The sequence below is a fragment of the Bombus huntii genome, chromosome 1 (genome assembly GCF_024542735.1).
Source record: "Bombus huntii isolate Logan2020A chromosome 1, iyBomHunt1.1, whole genome shotgun sequence".
NCBI lineage: Eukaryota > Metazoa > Arthropoda > Insecta > Hymenoptera > Apidae > Bombus > Bombus huntii.
In genome coordinates this window covers 20,563,160-20,581,283 of record NC_066238.1, presented here as the reverse complement: position 1 = coordinate 20,581,283, position 18,124 = coordinate 20,563,160, and the positions used below count along the sequence as shown (strand labels likewise).

General features: G+C 29.6%; 3 protein-coding genes across 5 annotated transcripts; 1 reads left to right on the top strand and 2 right to left on the bottom strand.

The window, feature by feature from the left end:
• Positions 1–2,088: 2,088 nt before the first annotated feature.
• Positions 2,089–7,459, bottom strand: LOC126864731 (roquin-2). Its single transcript, XM_050616361.1, has 17 exons — positions 7,303–7,459; positions 6,933–7,134; positions 6,113–6,275; positions 5,773–5,980; positions 5,476–5,694; positions 5,222–5,397; positions 4,814–5,147; positions 4,484–4,724; positions 4,226–4,395; positions 3,895–4,157; positions 3,697–3,801; positions 3,404–3,615; positions 3,186–3,307; positions 2,975–3,116; positions 2,824–2,893; positions 2,563–2,754; positions 2,089–2,448 (listed from the first exon to the last, which is right to left on the bottom strand). Exons 3-17 carry the CDS (start codon positions 6,272–6,274, stop codon positions 2,329–2,331), a joined length of 2,736 nt encoding a protein of 911 aa, XP_050472318.1. The 5' UTR covers position 6,275; positions 6,933–7,134; positions 7,303–7,459; the 3' UTR covers positions 2,089–2,328.
• A 63-nt stretch (positions 7,460–7,522) lies between these two features.
• Positions 7,523–9,602, top strand: LOC126864834 (mitochondrial carrier homolog 2-like). Of its 2 annotated transcripts, none has more exons than XM_050616659.1 (9): positions 7,523–7,667; positions 7,762–7,881; positions 7,989–8,133; positions 8,218–8,302; positions 8,447–8,612; positions 8,699–8,836; positions 8,937–9,123; positions 9,191–9,258; positions 9,345–9,602. In XM_050616659.1, exons 3-9 carry the CDS (start codon positions 8,032–8,034, stop codon positions 9,538–9,540), a joined length of 942 nt encoding a protein of 313 aa, XP_050472616.1. In that variant the 5' UTR covers positions 7,523–7,667; positions 7,762–7,881; positions 7,989–8,031; the 3' UTR covers positions 9,541–9,602. The 2 variants fall into 2 exon arrangements, with proteins under 2 accessions (XP_050472616.1, XP_050472625.1); XM_050616668.1 differs by having other exon boundaries at positions 7,661–7,676.
• Positions 9,603–10,315: 713 nt separating this feature from the next.
• LOC126864750 (USP6 N-terminal-like protein) lies at positions 10,316–17,744 on the bottom strand. 2 transcript variants are annotated; one of them, XM_050616434.1, is made up of 8 exons: positions 17,123–17,744; positions 16,447–16,679; positions 16,052–16,375; positions 15,771–15,958; positions 15,536–15,696; positions 14,927–15,247; positions 14,727–14,865; positions 10,316–13,969 (listed from the first exon to the last, which is right to left on the bottom strand). In XM_050616434.1, the coding sequence occupies exons 2-8, from the start codon at positions 16,599–16,601 to the stop codon at positions 13,542–13,544; spliced, it is 1,716 nt and encodes a 571-aa protein (XP_050472391.1). In that variant the 5' UTR covers positions 16,602–16,679; positions 17,123–17,744; the 3' UTR covers positions 10,316–13,541. The 2 variants fall into 2 exon arrangements, with proteins under 2 accessions (XP_050472391.1, XP_050472383.1); XM_050616426.1 differs by having other exon boundaries at positions 17,045–17,741.
• Positions 17,745–18,124: the final 380 nt, after the last annotated feature.

The window sequence follows — 18,124 nt, the reverse complement described above, 5'->3', positions numbered from 1 at the left end:
ATATTATGATATAACAAAGTGTGATATGATGTACAAGTAACTGTGTTTTATTTAGAAACATATTTTCAAATATGAAAACATGAATCGCAAACGGAAGTACAGTAAGAAAGCTAAGTATTTAAAAAAAATTTTGTTTTATCAGCTAAAAATCAATTATTATGTATATATATATATTTATTTATATTTATAATTAAGATATATATATTTATTTTAGAAGCAATATATATCTTAATTATGCAATATTTTAACAGAATATGTTAATTTTATGTATGCATAACACCTATATGTATCCGTATATTTTCATCATGTAACCTTGTTGCAGGTTAAATAGCATTCTTTCCGAATGTATCAATAATATAATATTCTTTGCTTCATTGTGCAAACATATAAACAAAATATACTACATCCTGTCATGTTTATAAAACACTGACATTAATTTCTGTTAAATTTTAACAAATCTACTCTCGTTCGTCTAATTTGTTCTTGTCAATGAATGTCCCCATTATGATATCTATAACGGAACATCGATCAACCTTCCACTGGTTTTATAAATGTAATTTCAATGCGGCAGCTAACTCTCACTTCTTCCATTGATTTTTCTTTATGATAGACTCCCTACTGCAGCTAGTAAAAAATTAAAACGATGCGACTTCCTGCATAACTAAACATGAATTGCTACATCATTATGAAGATTTCTTTGAAATCTTACATTACCAGGTATGTAAATATGAAACCGGAATTTTTGTAAATTCGAAGTATTGCCCATCGCTAGCTATACATTTTTCCCACCTGTCTGCCAATTGGTGGATGCCACGCCAAAAAACTGTCGCGAAGTGAAGTGCTGGTCAGAAAGTGCGTGTCCCATCGATGCAAATAAATAGTAATCGGACGGAGCCAAGTCTGGTGAGTAAGCCGCGTGCGAAAGTATTTCCCAACTGAACGCTTCAATCGTTTCCTTGACCGGTTTTGCTGTATGTGATGGTGCATTATCATGAAGCAAAATTACTTTGTGTTGCCTTTTTTGATATTCTGGTCGTTTTTCACGCAAAGCTTGATTCAAATCGATCATTTGTTGTCGGTAGAGCTCAGTATTAACGGTTTCGCCAGGTTTTAACAGCTCATAATAGATCACACCCTTCTGATTCCACCAAACACAGAGCATTGTCTTCCGTCCATAGCGATTTGGTCTTGTAATCGATGTCGGTGGTTCACCTGGAGCTACCCATGATCTTCTACGCTTAGGATTCTCAAAATATATCCACTTCTCATCGCCAGTCACAATTCGGTGGAGAGATGACTTTCGCAAGTGGTTTTTCGGTTTTCCTGTTGTCTTTCATTCAGTTCATGTGGAACCCATTTTCCCACCTTCTGGATCTTTCCCATGGCTTTCAAATGTATGGAGACGGCTTCTCGTGTCACGTTTAGTTGATCAGCGAGTTGTTGTTGCGTTTGAGCGTCATCCTCATCCAACAATGCTTGCAATTCGCTGTCTTGAAACTTTTTCGGTGGTCTTCCACGTTCTTCGTTCCTCACGTCAAAATTGCCACTTCTGAATTTTTTAAACCACTCAAAGCACTGTGATTTACCAAGAGCATGCTCACCGTAAGCTTCGACAAACATTCGATGCGATTCTGTAGCAGTTTTCTTCAAATGGTAACAGAAAATCAATGCTGTCCGCAAATCGTAGTTTCCAGGCACAAAATTTGACGTGTTCAACGCTATTACAAACTATGCTGTTGTATGAAACTTGTATTGTTCTGAGTCGAAAATGTTTGTGAGATGTCAACAAAGACTTTTGGCATCAATGACGCAGTTTAGTGATAACTACATTATCAGCTAGGATATAGTATATCTATAGGCAAATTCCGGTTTCATATTTACAGGCCTGATATTTACAACTAGTTTTTTACCTCCACGTTAATAATAATTTCAGGAAAAAATACATTCCCATAGTTAAAGAATTAATATTAAGTATGAAGACGTTTTAAAGACATAGTACATGAGGAAGTAGTAAATCCACTTTTACATTATACCATACCAATAGGAGAATCTTTCATGTTAATTAGGGACGATAAATTTCTCAATCTATTCATTCGATAATGCATGTTGTTTTCTTTTGATTTCGTTTCGCAAGAGCGATAAAATGTTTTTTAGGCAAATAGTAGAAATTTCACGTACTTTCATTCATTTTGTTGACAAAATTTAAACATGCTGATGCATGGAAGTTCGCACGAAAAATTATTTGCACATGTTAAAAAGAACATGTTCCGACAAATAATGGTCAGATCTAAGAAGTACATAACTTAGTAAGAATCACTTATCTTACTATTATTTCTTAGAATTATCCTCTTCACTTGACCAATGTTTTTCCTGTTCTTGCAGTTCGAATTCCCATCGTAATTCTAATTCCCGCATATCATTTGCGATACCTGCTTCGTAGGTATCTTCCTAAGAACCAATTTTAAGTTTTATATAAATTTTTAATCGATTATTTTTACAATAAGCAGATTTGATATACTTAATTTCTTTCTTCCAATGCAGTACCACAACACCATAACTTACTTCTTCGGGCTTATAATCTTGACTGAAATTTTGAGAACTAAGTAAATTGTTCGATGATTGAATCCAAGGTACGGTACCGTATGGACTCCAATTTCGTACGTCTTTTTCTTTTTCTCTGATGCCAGCTTCAATCATTTGTAATTCTTGTGCTAACCTTTCCCCGGCCGTAAAAGTTGCACCTTGTGTGGCAAGCTAAAAATGTTTTTACATATTAATGTTATTAAATATTTTATTTGAAAGCAAACAGTAAATGAATAATACCTTCAAGTCATTAATCTTCTTCTCAAGATGTTTTAATTGTTGTTTTACCTTTTGCGACTCAAGAATTAAGCTGGAATAAATTTAATTATAATAAGATTAAATGTTCCAAATAATTAACAAGAAAATAATAGTGTATTAAATATTAGCTTACTCTTTAGACATACTATCTGGTCGAGGAAGTTGTGTGTGCGTTGACGTATCGGATATATTACGACCAAATGTAATGTAACTATCTTCAAAATTACTGTTATTGATAGCCTGTATTCCTCCATTTGCACCAATTGTAGCATAAGCTGTAATAGAATCTTATATTTTCTAGTGCTCTTTCTCTTGCTCCCAAAAACATTTTTCATTACACTTACGTTGATTTCCATAATACCAAGACGTAATAGAATTTGTAGTTGGCATAGATCGATAAGCAGATATTGTAGGAGATGTTCCTCCATCTGCATAGAAATTAGTAGACTGTACGCCATTAGTAGATCTAAAAGAAAATTATTTTGTTATGACTTAATATCATGTATTTATTTTTCGTAAACAATATTTCTTTACTTGATAAAGTTATAAAAAGAATTATTACCTGATTAAGTTTTTGGATAGTTTAGAAATTGGTCCATATTTACTATTCGATGATGCATCAAATGGCACAAATTCATCATCGAATAGAATGGGATCTGCACAACGGAAATTATTGTTGCAATTTATATTTGTTGAAGAAACCATTGGATTATTTGGTGTGTTTGTCCATATAGAGAAATTCGATGATATTGTGTCTCCTTGTATGTCGTAATTCTGTAAATAGAAAAAGAGAATAATAAAATATATGTTCCAAACTTTCATTGTAATTTCAGCACTGAAATATTACAATTGTACCGTTTTCATCTGTGGCCCTTGTTTGTTGACAATCGTTCCAAGTTGGTTTAATATTTCCACCTTGCGTTGCAGTAACATCGCCAATGTTTTTGCAACAGTTCGCTGCTATAGTATACGAGAACATTTTAACATGCAATATGCAGAAATATTTCAATATATACAGTAGAAGTTACTAACATATAAGAATAATCATATTACCTTTTTAGTATTAGATATTCCATTAGTCATATTAGATGAAAGCTGCGACGAATCCCAAATATTAAGATTAGGTGCAGTGTAATCAACAGGTGTATTAGGCATAATATAATGAGAACAATGTACGTCAATATTTTTCGTTGGTACCACAGGTAACATTCCTTGAGGAGATGGTAGCATATAATTCGTTAATGATCCGATAAAATTGTTTTCATTTGTTGGGTTGTGATGTTGTATTGGATTAACTTTATTCATAGAATTAAAGCCTGAAAATGATATAATTGTAATTTTTCCAATCAGTGTTTTGTATTATTTATTTTATACAAACACTTACTTTCCCTATGAGTATTATCATGCGACTTTATGGAATGATAAGATAAATCGTCATTTTGTTTAAATGTCTTATTATTTGATCCAGTAACTGATTTGTCTGTTTTCGCATCCGAATGGTTGATTCCAGGTAAACTTGATCTGAGACTCAATTTCCGACTTTTTGATCTATATCTAATAAGAGAATAGATGTACATACATAAGAGATACATTTATACAGAATTTTCTTAGAATTTTCTTGAACACGTACATGTATACTTACTTATCTAGTTCCATGTCACTATGAGCAAATGTACAATTAGTAGACCTAGGACAAGAGCCTCTAAGTGCAAGATCTCGACACATGCTCACTTTATATTTTGGTTGTCCAGGACCTACATTGTGGGTACCATCTTGTGTTTTCCGATTACCGTGTTGTTGGATGAACTCTACTAACGCTGCGACTACAGTTCTAACAGCTTCTAATGCTGCTCGACATTCTGCTAATGTAGGAGGTTCAGTTTCTATAACAAAATTAATCAGTTAAATGAATCCGAAGTTAATCCAAATATTTAATTTGTTTAATATAATGTTGCAATGTAATGGATCATACCTGGGCTAGGATCTATTGCAGCTAGCAATTCTAGTTGAGGTCTTAGACTACTTAATTGTCCAGGATCAGGAGTACGTTGAAGAGCAATAACCAATTCTTGTACACTTTGAGCAAAAGATTGTGGAGTTTGAAGTTTATCTATAATACTTTGCATATGAGATTTATGGCTTGTATCTCCATATAACAATGCAGACCATTGATCAGGTGCTATTCTTAAACCAGCTTCAGTCGCAATTTGCACTATTTGAGCATCATGCTCCCTCCTCAAAGCTTCATATGTTCTAAACTCTTCTTTTAATTGCATTAATGATGAATCTCCTTCTCGTTTAGATACCTATTCAAACATCCTATTTAAGTATTGTTCTTAATAACAAATATTCATTATTGCAATTGAAGAATAATTCTTACCTTAAAACAACTTGCTCTATACAACAATTGTACAACATGCCCTATGCTAGTTTTAGAAGCTTGAGGAAAATGTGATTCTAGACGTTGAACTACAAACATAACTAATACTTTCCTAGAAAGAGCAGATCCATCTTCCAAAGCCAATAAAACAAGTTTTAGTACTTCTTCTTGCATTGCTGCAAAGAAATGTTTATTAGTATATATTACTTTATTCATATTTTTCATTGCTATTGAGTTATTTAATAGCAACATACCTGGCCCAAGAAATTGACATCCACGAGCTCTTACTGCAGCCCATAGATTAGCATTAAGTTGTTGTGGATTTTGATGTTGTAGTATCAACTCTGTAACTGATCTTTCACCCAAACTTCTAGCTGCCCTTACTGCACGCGCTCTTCCTTCTGGTTCAACCAACTGGCAACCAACTAAAGTTACCAATTTCCTTTGCATAGGTCGAGAAACAAGTCCAACACCTGTTGTTTAGTTAAACATAGGCTCAGATTATGTAATGTTATTATAGAATTGTCTACACAAATAACCATTAATATTACCTGTAGCTAAAGAAGGATTTGTCTGACATGGTTTGAGATATAGAGCAAGTTCCTCAATACAACGTTTTGCAACCAAATAATTAGCATGGTCTTCAGGTGGTAGCAATTTTTGATAAGCTGTTGCAACATTTGTGGGAACAGGATTTCCCACCAATTGTAATAAAGCTTCATTTACTGGTAATCTTTCTATTTCTGTATTAATAATACTCTAAAATATGTAATATAAATAAATTATAGTTCATAACAAGAGGTAATTTTATATTAAATATTTTAAATAACAGAAGTCAAATATATAAATATACAAGTTTATTTGTATGATAATAATAATAAAACTATTTACTTGATCAAAAGGACATTGTTTACGATGTAAATTTGCAAGGCACGTACGACATATGGTATGACCACATCCTAACGATATTGGACCACGTATGGCCACATCAAAGTCATGACAGCAAACTGGACACGAAAGAAATTCAGTCCACTGTGGTGCCTGTATTGGCATTCTATAACAAGATCATATTAAAATATTCCTTTCATTGTTTAGTTTCACAACTTTCTGCAATACCATTACTTCTTAAGAATAATTAAAACAAATTTCACATCTATAATTAAAACATTTAATTTAATTCCTATATAATAATTCATTTACATTTATTTAATGAAATCGTAGAAACAAGAAATTACGGAATACATCTCGCAATAAGATGAACTAATTTCGTGGAAACCTATAAATTTAGCAAATTATTAGAAGTAAATTTTATTCATTAAATTTTATTTTACAAGTTTCTAAAACCAATAATAAATCTAGAACAAAACTTGGTTTTGATTGCAAAACATTTTTCTATAGCTATAAATCTCTTCGAAACAATAACGTTTTCCTATCAATTGTTTTTTATACGATGATTATAGTTTTCCTTTGATCCCATAAAGCATGAAATCAACTTTTGTCTCTAGAAAATAATACGAAGAAATTATTTCGTATATAATTTTAATCACGCAATTAGATGAAAAATTTTTTAATCGTTGTCGCTATTACTCGTGTCCGTCGAATGTCTGCTCTACATAGAATAAGAAAAAAAGAAATGATATCCGCTTATGCCACGAGGAAATATGTCGATGTATTGTTGTTAAAATAACGAATAATTAATAGAAAAATTCACCTCGTTTTTGCCTTTACAAAACATCACATTAACTACTCCGTTACTTCGCATACAGTTCTGCCATCGAAGCAGGAACAGATGAACCAGAAATCGTAAGATGAGCTCAGCACGATATTCCTCACGTATACTTTTTTACCTCACTAGCACCCATGACGAAAACAATCTAGAAAAATAACGTCCCAACTCCTCTCGACAGAGAGCGCTATAAACAACATAATACCAAATTTTCAAAATTTTACGAATTGCAAATTTAATATAATTAAAATATAATATACATATTATATGTTTATTATAATATAACTAGTTATAGTTATACTAGTTATAACTAGTTTGCGAATTTGTATGAAAATTCAGATAGAAATTGTTTTACCTGTGCAATTCTGTGCAATTTTACACTTTTACGTTTCCTATAAATGCATAAAAATCTGCAGTCTATTCATAATTAACATCTCTTTAAAATAGTTTCAATAAACATTGATATATTTTTTAACATTGAAAGATTCGAGATTTAGTTCAATTCATTGGTATTTGTAATATATTTATAAACTGAAAATTTAAATGAATTTTCTAAATAACGATATATTAAAGATAAAAAAGTATCCAAGTCACTGACTGATTATCGTATTTGAATTAGGTTTGCGTTAAATTTTCTAAACAACGATGCACCAAAGATACAGGTCACCGAATGGTTATTGCGTTTATATTAGGTTTAGGATAAGTTCCCTAAACTACGATGTATGTAAAGTAAAAAAAGTATCCAAGTCACTGATTGGTTATTGTATTAGTATTTTTATTCATTTTATTAATGCAATATATTTATCTGTTTCAGATAATCATAATCGAGTTTCACATCTAGGAAAATTCTAAATATACGATTTGTTTCCCTTGGTTCTCTGTCTCGGAATATATTGTATTACTGACATTACCTAGTTTCTGGATGGGAAAGACGGTGAATATGCGTTCTCTTCACACAAGATTCGTATGAGCTTCAATATACTGAGCGAAGTTTGACTTCAATTTGACTGTGATTATTGATCAAAATCATCAAATAAATAGATACTTTGCCCTGACACGCTGGCAAGATAAATTCTAAATAAACATGATATCGCCAATAGATGAACCTTTATTCTCTGATATTGCACTTCGTATGCTAATGAATACCGTTTCGCATCCTATCGAATACGCTAAAGTTTTAATACAGGTAACAAATATACTTAGTGGATAATTGACGCAGAAACTAAAATTGTTCAAAGGAAACTTATAATTTTTATTTATAACAAAATAGATCGGATATGAACCGATTCCACCACGACCTACAACTACTTTATTTGGACAACCGGCTTTAGCTTTACCTAACGTTTTTCAGTACGGTAAACAATTTTATTTATAGTCGTTCTTTAGTGTCATAAATAAATTAAACTATGAGATTTTGAAATTACTTTGTCATTTTGATTGATGCAAACTGCTGTTTCTTTTTCTTTCTTTCTTTTTTTTTTGAAATTATTACTTTACAGTTAGATACATAAAGAATGTAGATGGATTCACTGGTTGCTACCGTGGTCTTATTCCAAAATTATGTGCCTACACTGTGAGTGCTGTAGCTTTTGAAAAAGCTTCTAAATGCATTAAATTTAATGATGAACCGAGTAAAGAAATTTATGATTGCGATTTAGAAGAAAGGTAAATGTATAGATATGTATATCTGTATGTGTAACATAAAGTTTTCAAATGATAGTTATAAAAATGCACATTACATTTTTTTATAGTCAGAATCATAAAAAATGTATATATGAATTCATACGAGACCTAATTAGTAGAATGATTGGAATTATAGTTAGCCATCCGTTAGATGTTATTGCGTTAAGGATGATGGCACAATTTGTTGGTGGAGAAACAAAATACAAGTATGTAGATACCACAATATAGATAATAGAACTCAAAATACATGTATAATATATTTTGCTATTAATCATAGATGCATTATCTCTTTGTTTACGTTAACAGCGGATTGTTTAGATCGTTTGTAGAAGTATATAAAGAGAATGGAATCATGGGATACTATGCAGGATTATTACCTCGGCTCATTGGAAATGCTGCTGTATTAATGCTAGTCAGTTCATCTACTTATGTTATTGATAAATACATTATAAGTGATAGAGAATTGAAACCATATGCAGTTTCTGTCATAAGGGTAAACAGATTAATTATTTAATTATAATATACATATCATGACAAATATTACAACTTATTCTTTACAGTTTATAGTAACAACAATTACATATCCATTTTTAGTGGTATCACACTGTATGGCAGTTAATAATTGTGGGTAAGTTGATTTGAAATAAAGATAATTTTGTATTTATTTTAGAAGAGTTAAAATACATATTAATTTAATAAATTTTATTCATCAAGATTAATTGCCGGTCTTCCTCCACAAATGCCAATTTACAATAGCTGGTTAGATTGCTGGTCTCACCTTTCAGCTACCAACCAGTTAAAAAGAGGAAACAGTCTCTTATGGCGTTATTATATGGGGCCACAAGTGATAATTAATGGAAAGCCAATACCCATTAACAAATACAATTTCCACTTGCAAAGTACAACATAGTAATAAGACATTGCATTTATTTGTATTTGAAAAACTAATAGTAAAATCACTTCTGTGCTATATACTTTTTTTTTAAATTTGCTATTACAGTACATTGTTACATTTATATATTCCTTTAAATCAATCCTACTTGTTATTACACCAAATATTGATTAAAAATATTTTTCTTTGGTATATATATATTATCAGAAAATATAATTCATATTGAAAACTGAACCATAAGTATTTTAAACATGTACAAGTATTAAAGAGTATTAATGAGTACAGTTACTATTACTAGCTTGGTAACTGACATTCCCTTTGGCGTGCAATAATTGCATTTAAATTACCATTTAAATAAAGTAATATCTTTAAAAAAAAAGAACATAATATAGAAGTAGTTACCCTAATTAATTTTTTTGTATCTGTATCGCATTCGACAATAACTGCTCGAACATTATTGAATTTTACAATATGTCTTATGTATAAAGTGTATAAATTGGTATTGTACCACTTTAAAAAGTTCTAATCTTATATGAAAAAACTATTTCCTACAAAAATTATCTTTTATAGTATCTGTATATATACTATGAAAATAGATAAATATAACAAAAAGTAAAATTAAGTTATGCAATCAAAATTCGTTTTATATACACTTTCATTTGTTTAAGATTTATAAATATACATCTGCTTGCTACAATAGCCATTCCATAATTCTTTTATGCAAAATGTGGAGATTAAAAAGAATATTTGATAAAAAGTAAAATTCTTGAAAATAAATAAGTATTCAAGTATGTACGATTTTCATTATTTATTATTTTGATAATTTCAATCAATTTACAACGTGATTATGTCATCAGGCATCAAGAAGTTTGCATATTGGATTATCGAATTGTATTTGCTTTTTTAAACATCCTACAAATACTATACTGAAGCCTACATTATTATATAGTACGCCTTTTCGACTCTTGTATAAAAAAAATATCGACTCGGAGTACAACTTTAAATACATACACATGTTTCATCAAATATCTCATTTGAACTTTAATCTATCTCTGTAATGCATTAATATGAATGTGAATATTGAACAAAGCCATGAATACATCTTTTTAACGTATATTTGTCCATTTTAAGTTCTACTTAATTAAAACAAACTTGTATTGAAACTTTGTGTTATTGAATAATAAGGGCATTGTAATTTTTACTGTAATAGTAATGTGAAATCAGTTATCCACAATTCATGTTCCAGTCTACAGATATTGTTTCAATAGTAGAAGAAACATCACTTACTGAGCTTAATACTTGATACATATTATAGTTATAATCTCTAGGCATTATAAGATTCTTGTCTCAAATTTCTACTCTAATTCCTTTATATTAAATATCATTTTTGGTTTAAACATGTTATTTATACATTTACTTGCGAATAAAATTATATAATATACTTCATTGTTTTTTGTTATACAAATCTGTTTGATTATTAAATTGATTCGTTTCTAAAATACTTTAATGAATACATCCATAAAAAAATAAATCTGAGAAAATTAATTTGGTCAATCTGAAATGATACATTGCATATCTAAAACCTTCACGAAGGTAAAATATTCAAGTTTGAACAATTTATTAATGTTACATTTCGCATTATTAACATCAAAGAATAAAAGGCATTTGTGACGTTTTTCGATCGGCGAATATATTTATTACTTATTTTCAACTTAATGTATAAGGATATTTATGTATAAGCATAGCAATTTAAGTATGAATAAGCCTAAAAATTGACGAAGAACTGTATTTCTTAATTTTAATGCAAGTTAAAGGAATGTATTTTTCCAAGGTAAATTTACGTAACTTCTTTTCTTTTTTTTTTATTTTATTTATCGCTAGATCTTTATGCATCTATGCAATTCCATGTCTTTTAATATTTTGTATATAAGGTAATCGTTCTGTTTTACTTCAATTTTCCTGAAAATTTAATGTTATGCAACCACAAGACAGTATCACTATAGAACTGTACATCATTTGGTTGATCTTTTTTTACAATGCAATAAAGATTCGAACCATTAACATTTAATATTTATTTAACAAATATTACCTTATGCTAGTAAATATAACAAGTGATTGCTATCAGGTTTATATTATCACGACAATATTTAATAAGTTTCATACTCTATATACATGGTGAAATACTGTATGTCCAGGAATGTTTTACAGAACCAATTAGTATGAAGCATGTTTTTCGATTGTAGTTACTTTAATCTAAATTATGTCTTTGTACATTTAAACAATAAATATGTAGCATATCAGAAAAACTGTTCAGTATTCACATTCCTTGGCAAAAGTTCTAACAAATACCTTGCAAGTTTTTTCATTCAGGAATCTATTTCAAGTACTGCGTAATGAAAGATTCCTCTTTTTCCATCTTTAAATACTACGTATGTACAACAATACATATATCATTGATCGTTATAAAAGAACGGAACTTAAAATAAATAAAGTACTAATATTACTGTGGCAGTATAGTACTTAACTCATTAATAGAATGTATCTTCTTTGAGAAGATATGATCATTATCTTATGATAATCTATTAACTAAAATTTTGTTGTTTCTATGTTGACATTGAACAAATAATATGTTACCAACTTATAATTGTTCCCAAAATAACTAATTAACAATGATTTAAACTATACAGTTTGTCTTAGAATGATGCATAATATAAAAATTCAAATTTATTAACAATACCTGACAACTTTAGTTGATTTTATGCTAAATAATATTAAATATTTTGAGATATAAAACATAAATTTCTGTTGTATGATTTCATCATCTAATAATAAACTAGAATATACAACGTTTAAAGATTTGCGTGAAAATAAAATTCTAAAACAATGTCCTTGTAATGTTAATCTATCTGTAATTACTAAAAGAATAAATATCCATCAATATCTATAATGTAAAATTATTTGCTTGTTAAATACTTCTAGAGTATGGAACTTTATGTATATTCTTTTCATACCATACCAATGTAATGTACATAATGTATCAATAGTTCTAGAAATTTTCCGAGAAATATACGCAATATTGAAAATATAATAATCGTTATTCAACGGATTTTATATGTTCATAGTAACAAAAATATCTTTTTTTCTAGTATTACATTTACTATGGAAAATTGACTCATATTTTTATACATATGTATGATGGCCAATTTTTTATTATACCCCAAAATATCTTGTATATCCTGTTCGTCAGAGGGAGGGATTTAAAAACATATACTTTAAAAATTATCTATACATTACGCTAAAAGTTTACATACCTATTCGTTATGCTGTTGTAATGTCTTACATTCATATTAATCTTCATATAATAGTTCAAAATTTTCTTTCAAATATCTACCAAATATTACAAATAATGTTAGTATATAATTCGTTATCCTTCTGCATAAAGTTCCATCATCTTATTGTTCTTTGAAGTATAACTTGAATTTATGACGAATATTATGCAGTTATCTTTAGAATTATGCGATAAGTTATATAGATATAATTTCATTATTTAAAATATCGTTGATCGTTTGATTAGGAATAATATACATGTATTGAAAATGATAATTCTCTATTATACATTTTAAATAATTCGTGTTTGACTATAAACGTAAATTAGGCCATCGCAACAGTGCAATAAGTTTCGTTCGATGCGAATGGTTACAATTATTCGTAATTAGTGCATATAACATACACAGATTTCTATCTGGATGAAGACATTTACTTTAAATCCTTTCGCCTATTTCAAGGAAATAAGATAATAGTACGTATATGCACGTTTCAACATTCATTATTCATCTCTCGTTCCTATTGTAATTAACATTTGTTTTTACTACTACCTCTTTATGTATATTACAATGTAGATATAGATAAAACAAATGATAAAACTTTTGTTTATCTAAATCCTCGTTTAATACTCATTGCAATGTCATGAATCATTTTCTGCATCATGAAATACTATAACTATCGAATGAATAGATTAATTATTTCAAGTCTAGTTCGACTTCTGGACTCTCTAATGAAAAAGGTTTTAAATTTTCCACTATTGGTGTTTGATCAGGATCGACACGTATGCGGATTCTATTTGTTTCTAAAGACCGCGGAAGTGTACGCGGAAGATCATCTTTGTATGAGCCAGACATAGGCGATGTATATGGTACATAAATTCGTACAACATCTGGACTTGGTTGATGAGGCGTTGCCCTAGGTGTGGGTAAACCACCACTGCCAGAGCTAGCATTAGAAATATTACTTTGAGTATCAAGACTATTGTCTAACGCTTGAGACCGTGTCGCCGAACTAAATACAGAAAGGTCAGCTGTCGAGGTAACAGATGTATCTGCCAATGACCGGCGTGAGCCATTGGGAGAGGCCCCATCATCAAGACTTGGATCAAATGAGAATTTGCTTCCTGCACATATATGTAATTTTTATTATACTGCAACAGGATATCCGAACAATCGTGTTTTCACAAAATACTTTCACATAGTAAGTGTAATACATTTGATTTAAAATCTGTATTAATTAAAGCTTGTCTCTAAAATCACACGCCTCACGCTTTTCTTTATGAATGAAATACTAATTAATTGACAATTAAGTTTAACGTGATTCTCATAATTTAATATTACTGTTACGTAACAAGAATATTTTAAAACGTGCACTGATATTTTAGCCTTTTTTCTTTTAATACTCTTTGTATGAAATTTCCTGAGTATTCTAAAATAATCACAGTCTATTACTCCTTACTTTTTATTTCATAAAAAAATTATCAATGAAAATTTCTGATACAATCTTAAAGGCAAGTGTAGTTTCATTTTAAATGATGCTAAATCTATATAAAAAAATTTACTTACGATTATATAGCAATAATTATAATACTTCAAAATATGGCTTATATAATATTTCTGTAAAGTTCTATTTATATATGTATACGTTTACGAGCATATATATATATATACGTAATTGAGCAATATCATACTTTTTAATCTCAGAACCTTATCTTTGAAAAGTACCTTACAGTCTAGTATTATATATAACCATTATATCAATCTCATCTGTATCTGTACTTTTATCTTTCTCCTCATCCTTAATAATACTCTCTTGTTTAGAATGTAGAAGGCAAGTATCTGTGTTACCATGTACTATGTTTTCACTATATCGTAACTCACCGCCAAGACCACAACTGGTTTGTTCAACCGGTGTTGTACTTTCTCTACCGTCATCAGCGAGTACAAGATCTCTACGTTGTGTTATAGATTCTCGCATTACGTGTTGTGCTTCGCTAAATTCTTCAGTACGTCTCCCAACCTAAACATATTAAAATATGTATTAAACACGAGGTTATTTTTATTAGTTATTTCTAGATTACCTTGCTTGCAAAAGTAGGTTCCTTAAATGTGCCAAATGGGAATCGTGGTAATTCGTGTGGTAAGGGAGGGCCAGGATAATCCAACTTGGCACGTTTTAGTTCTTCCATACTACGTTCCATAGTACTTATTACTGTATCATCATCAAAGCAAAAATCTTTTTCTAATTTAATTTGCAAATAATTACAAAATTCATCTAAACTTTCCATCGGCATAAGAAAACGTTTATGCATTTTCATGACCGTGTATGCCATAGCAGGTAAAATGCGATCCCCATCTAATAAAAATATATCCCAAATTCGAAGTCCGAGGCTCACAGGTGTCTGTTATAAATAAATAATTGTATTTAGATACCGTATGGTATGTATTAGATTGTCCTAAAAGTCTCTTTTGTTTTATAAGGAAATAATAGATGCACGACATTTTTTGTTTTATTGGAACAAACTTTTGTCCAACAGAACAAAATGGATCATACATAATTCAATAAAATAATATAAAAAAAAATGTTGTGTATCTATTACTTGCTTATAAAACGAAAGAGACTTTTAGGACAACCTAATAGAATAGATTTTATAACGATTTAGAAAACAAAGTATAAAATATTTTCTTACCCTCTCTTGGAAAACAACAAAAAACCATTTTAGCGCATAAAGAATAGAATCACAACCACATTTATCGAGTTTCCGTTTTAATTTTGGTAAAAATTTATTCATAATTTTATCATGATGCTCTATGAAACGATTTAATTTTGGAAATCCGTCAACATAAAATCCTATAAATATAAATATTTGTTTAATATTAAGCCAAAACATTTTTTAATATTGAATTTATGATACAAGTTCAGACCATGCATGGTATATTTTTTATCAGCAAGCAACACAGAAAGACCCCAAAATGCATCTTCTTCATCCATATACAATAAAAGTAATCCAGCTAATACAGACATCCCTTGACAATAACCCACTTCCATATTGTACATACTATAGGCAGCCAATACATAAAACATAGATCGTTGTTTTATGCTATACCTTTCTCTGTAGAAAATAATTAAAAATTTAATATAACTTTCAATAAATGTATACTAAGTTTTTATGCATTTTTAGAAATCTTTTATATAATTTACACACCTATAATTGATATGATCTCTATATTGTCTAGCTACATCAGCATCGATTTGTCTTATTTCTGTAGACCATTTACGTGCAAGTTGTAACATCTCTTCATATTTACCAGCTTGTTCTTTCTTTAAATTTTTAATACCCAATAACAATGCCCACACTTGACCACGAAATCTATTAGGAATTCCTTTATATACTCTGCGCCTTAATTTTTCCTTAGTTGAAGAACTATCCCATTGTTTTGTCATTTTCTCCCATTTTTTTAGTCTTTCCATTTCCACCCGGTGAGTCTTAATCTCATTAGGATCTGGTTTTTGTGGCAAACGTTTGTCACTAAAATATAAATGTTACATGTTAATGACAAGATAACAATAATAATTACTGTATATTATTATAATAATTACTGTATGAATCCATATCTGTCTGTGGTATGATATACTTCAAAGGTAGGATCTTCCCAAGGATCGATTTCTGCTCCATTTTCTCTACCACGGTCGTAGCAGCTAAATATTCTATCTCGCTCTGCAGCAGACCGTTTCAATAATTCTTCCTCATTCATCCCCCGTGAGAATTCGCAACCAGATTCTTACAAACATGCCGTCTTGTTAAGAGGATTCTATTCACCCTAGGCTGTTATCTACAATAAAAATTTTTATATTATAAACAATCTTGATAACCTTTAAAATTTTTATATACAGTTTCATATACCAACATAAACTCTAACAATACGTACATTTTTGAACTGTTAGTAATATATCACTGATAAATTAAATACAAAATAATCGCAATTTCGATCTTATAAAGAAAGAAGTACTAAATATATCCTAGGTTATTGTTGAAATAAATAATGCACTGTTATTTTTATACATATACGAGAAGGTGAACCGCAATTTTATTTTATAAATTTCGACGTTCTAAACTTAACGTTCTACATATTGACAAGAAGCAAGGTTATATACATAGAAAATAAGTGATACTCTTAGTAATCAATCTGGATCTTACCGCTAAGAAACTGATTATATTAATATAAACACTGCATACTTAAGAATTAACTAGTTTTCTTCGTTTCATATTACATACATATAAGAAATCATTTCTTCGGAAGTCACTCGTTCAGCAAAACTACCGTACATACATACATACACACATACATACATACATACATACATGCAACTTCAAGTCGGATTTAGATGTTTCCATTCTCTTTTACGTATAAGTGTTGCCAACGCATTTACTCTAAACAAAGGCTTTTGCCAAGTTATCATCTGAATTATGTTGGAAATACCTTTATCACACAATATTTTTATTTATTATTATTATTATTACTATCATTATTTTAGTATCACTAAGGTGTGTCGTCGAGTATAATCTTTATGTTTGTATGGCAAAACATATAACTCAACTAATTTATGTTCTATCGACTTATAATTAACGTTGTTTACATATACATAAAGCTATTTTACAACGTCCACTTATTTTTTACTAAAATAAAAATACTGCAATTATTCTACCTATAAATGAACAGTCTTGTACACTTAAATAAAAATTCTATTTATAGTTTTGAAATGTAGACAAATTTTCTTCTTAATATCCTTATAGACACTCTGTTTATCTCTACTCCTTATCAGATTCCTTCAGAAATCACAATGTAATATTGTGAACCTCATGTATAATCAATTTATTTTTATTTATTTATAAATGCTATTTATAAATACTTAAGCCATAGATCTACTTGTGACAAAGCTTATAATATGTATTAGAAATTTATATAAGAGCAATTTTATATATATTTAATTAGATATTTAAAATGTAAGATAAGTCAGGTCGCAAATTAAAACTTTAAATTTCAGTTGTAATAAAGAAAAAGAAGTGAAGGATGACGAAAATGAATGAATTCCTCTCTTTCATTATTAACATGGTTGTAGAACTTGTTATAGACTCATAATTTATTTAATTTTAATTAAGTAATTCATCGTATTAGTAATAGGTTCATATAGCAAAAAACCAATAGCGCATAGGTTAGTGTATTATCAACATTTAAGTTATATTGTAATCTCAATTTCCCTTTGTTAAAATTGCTAG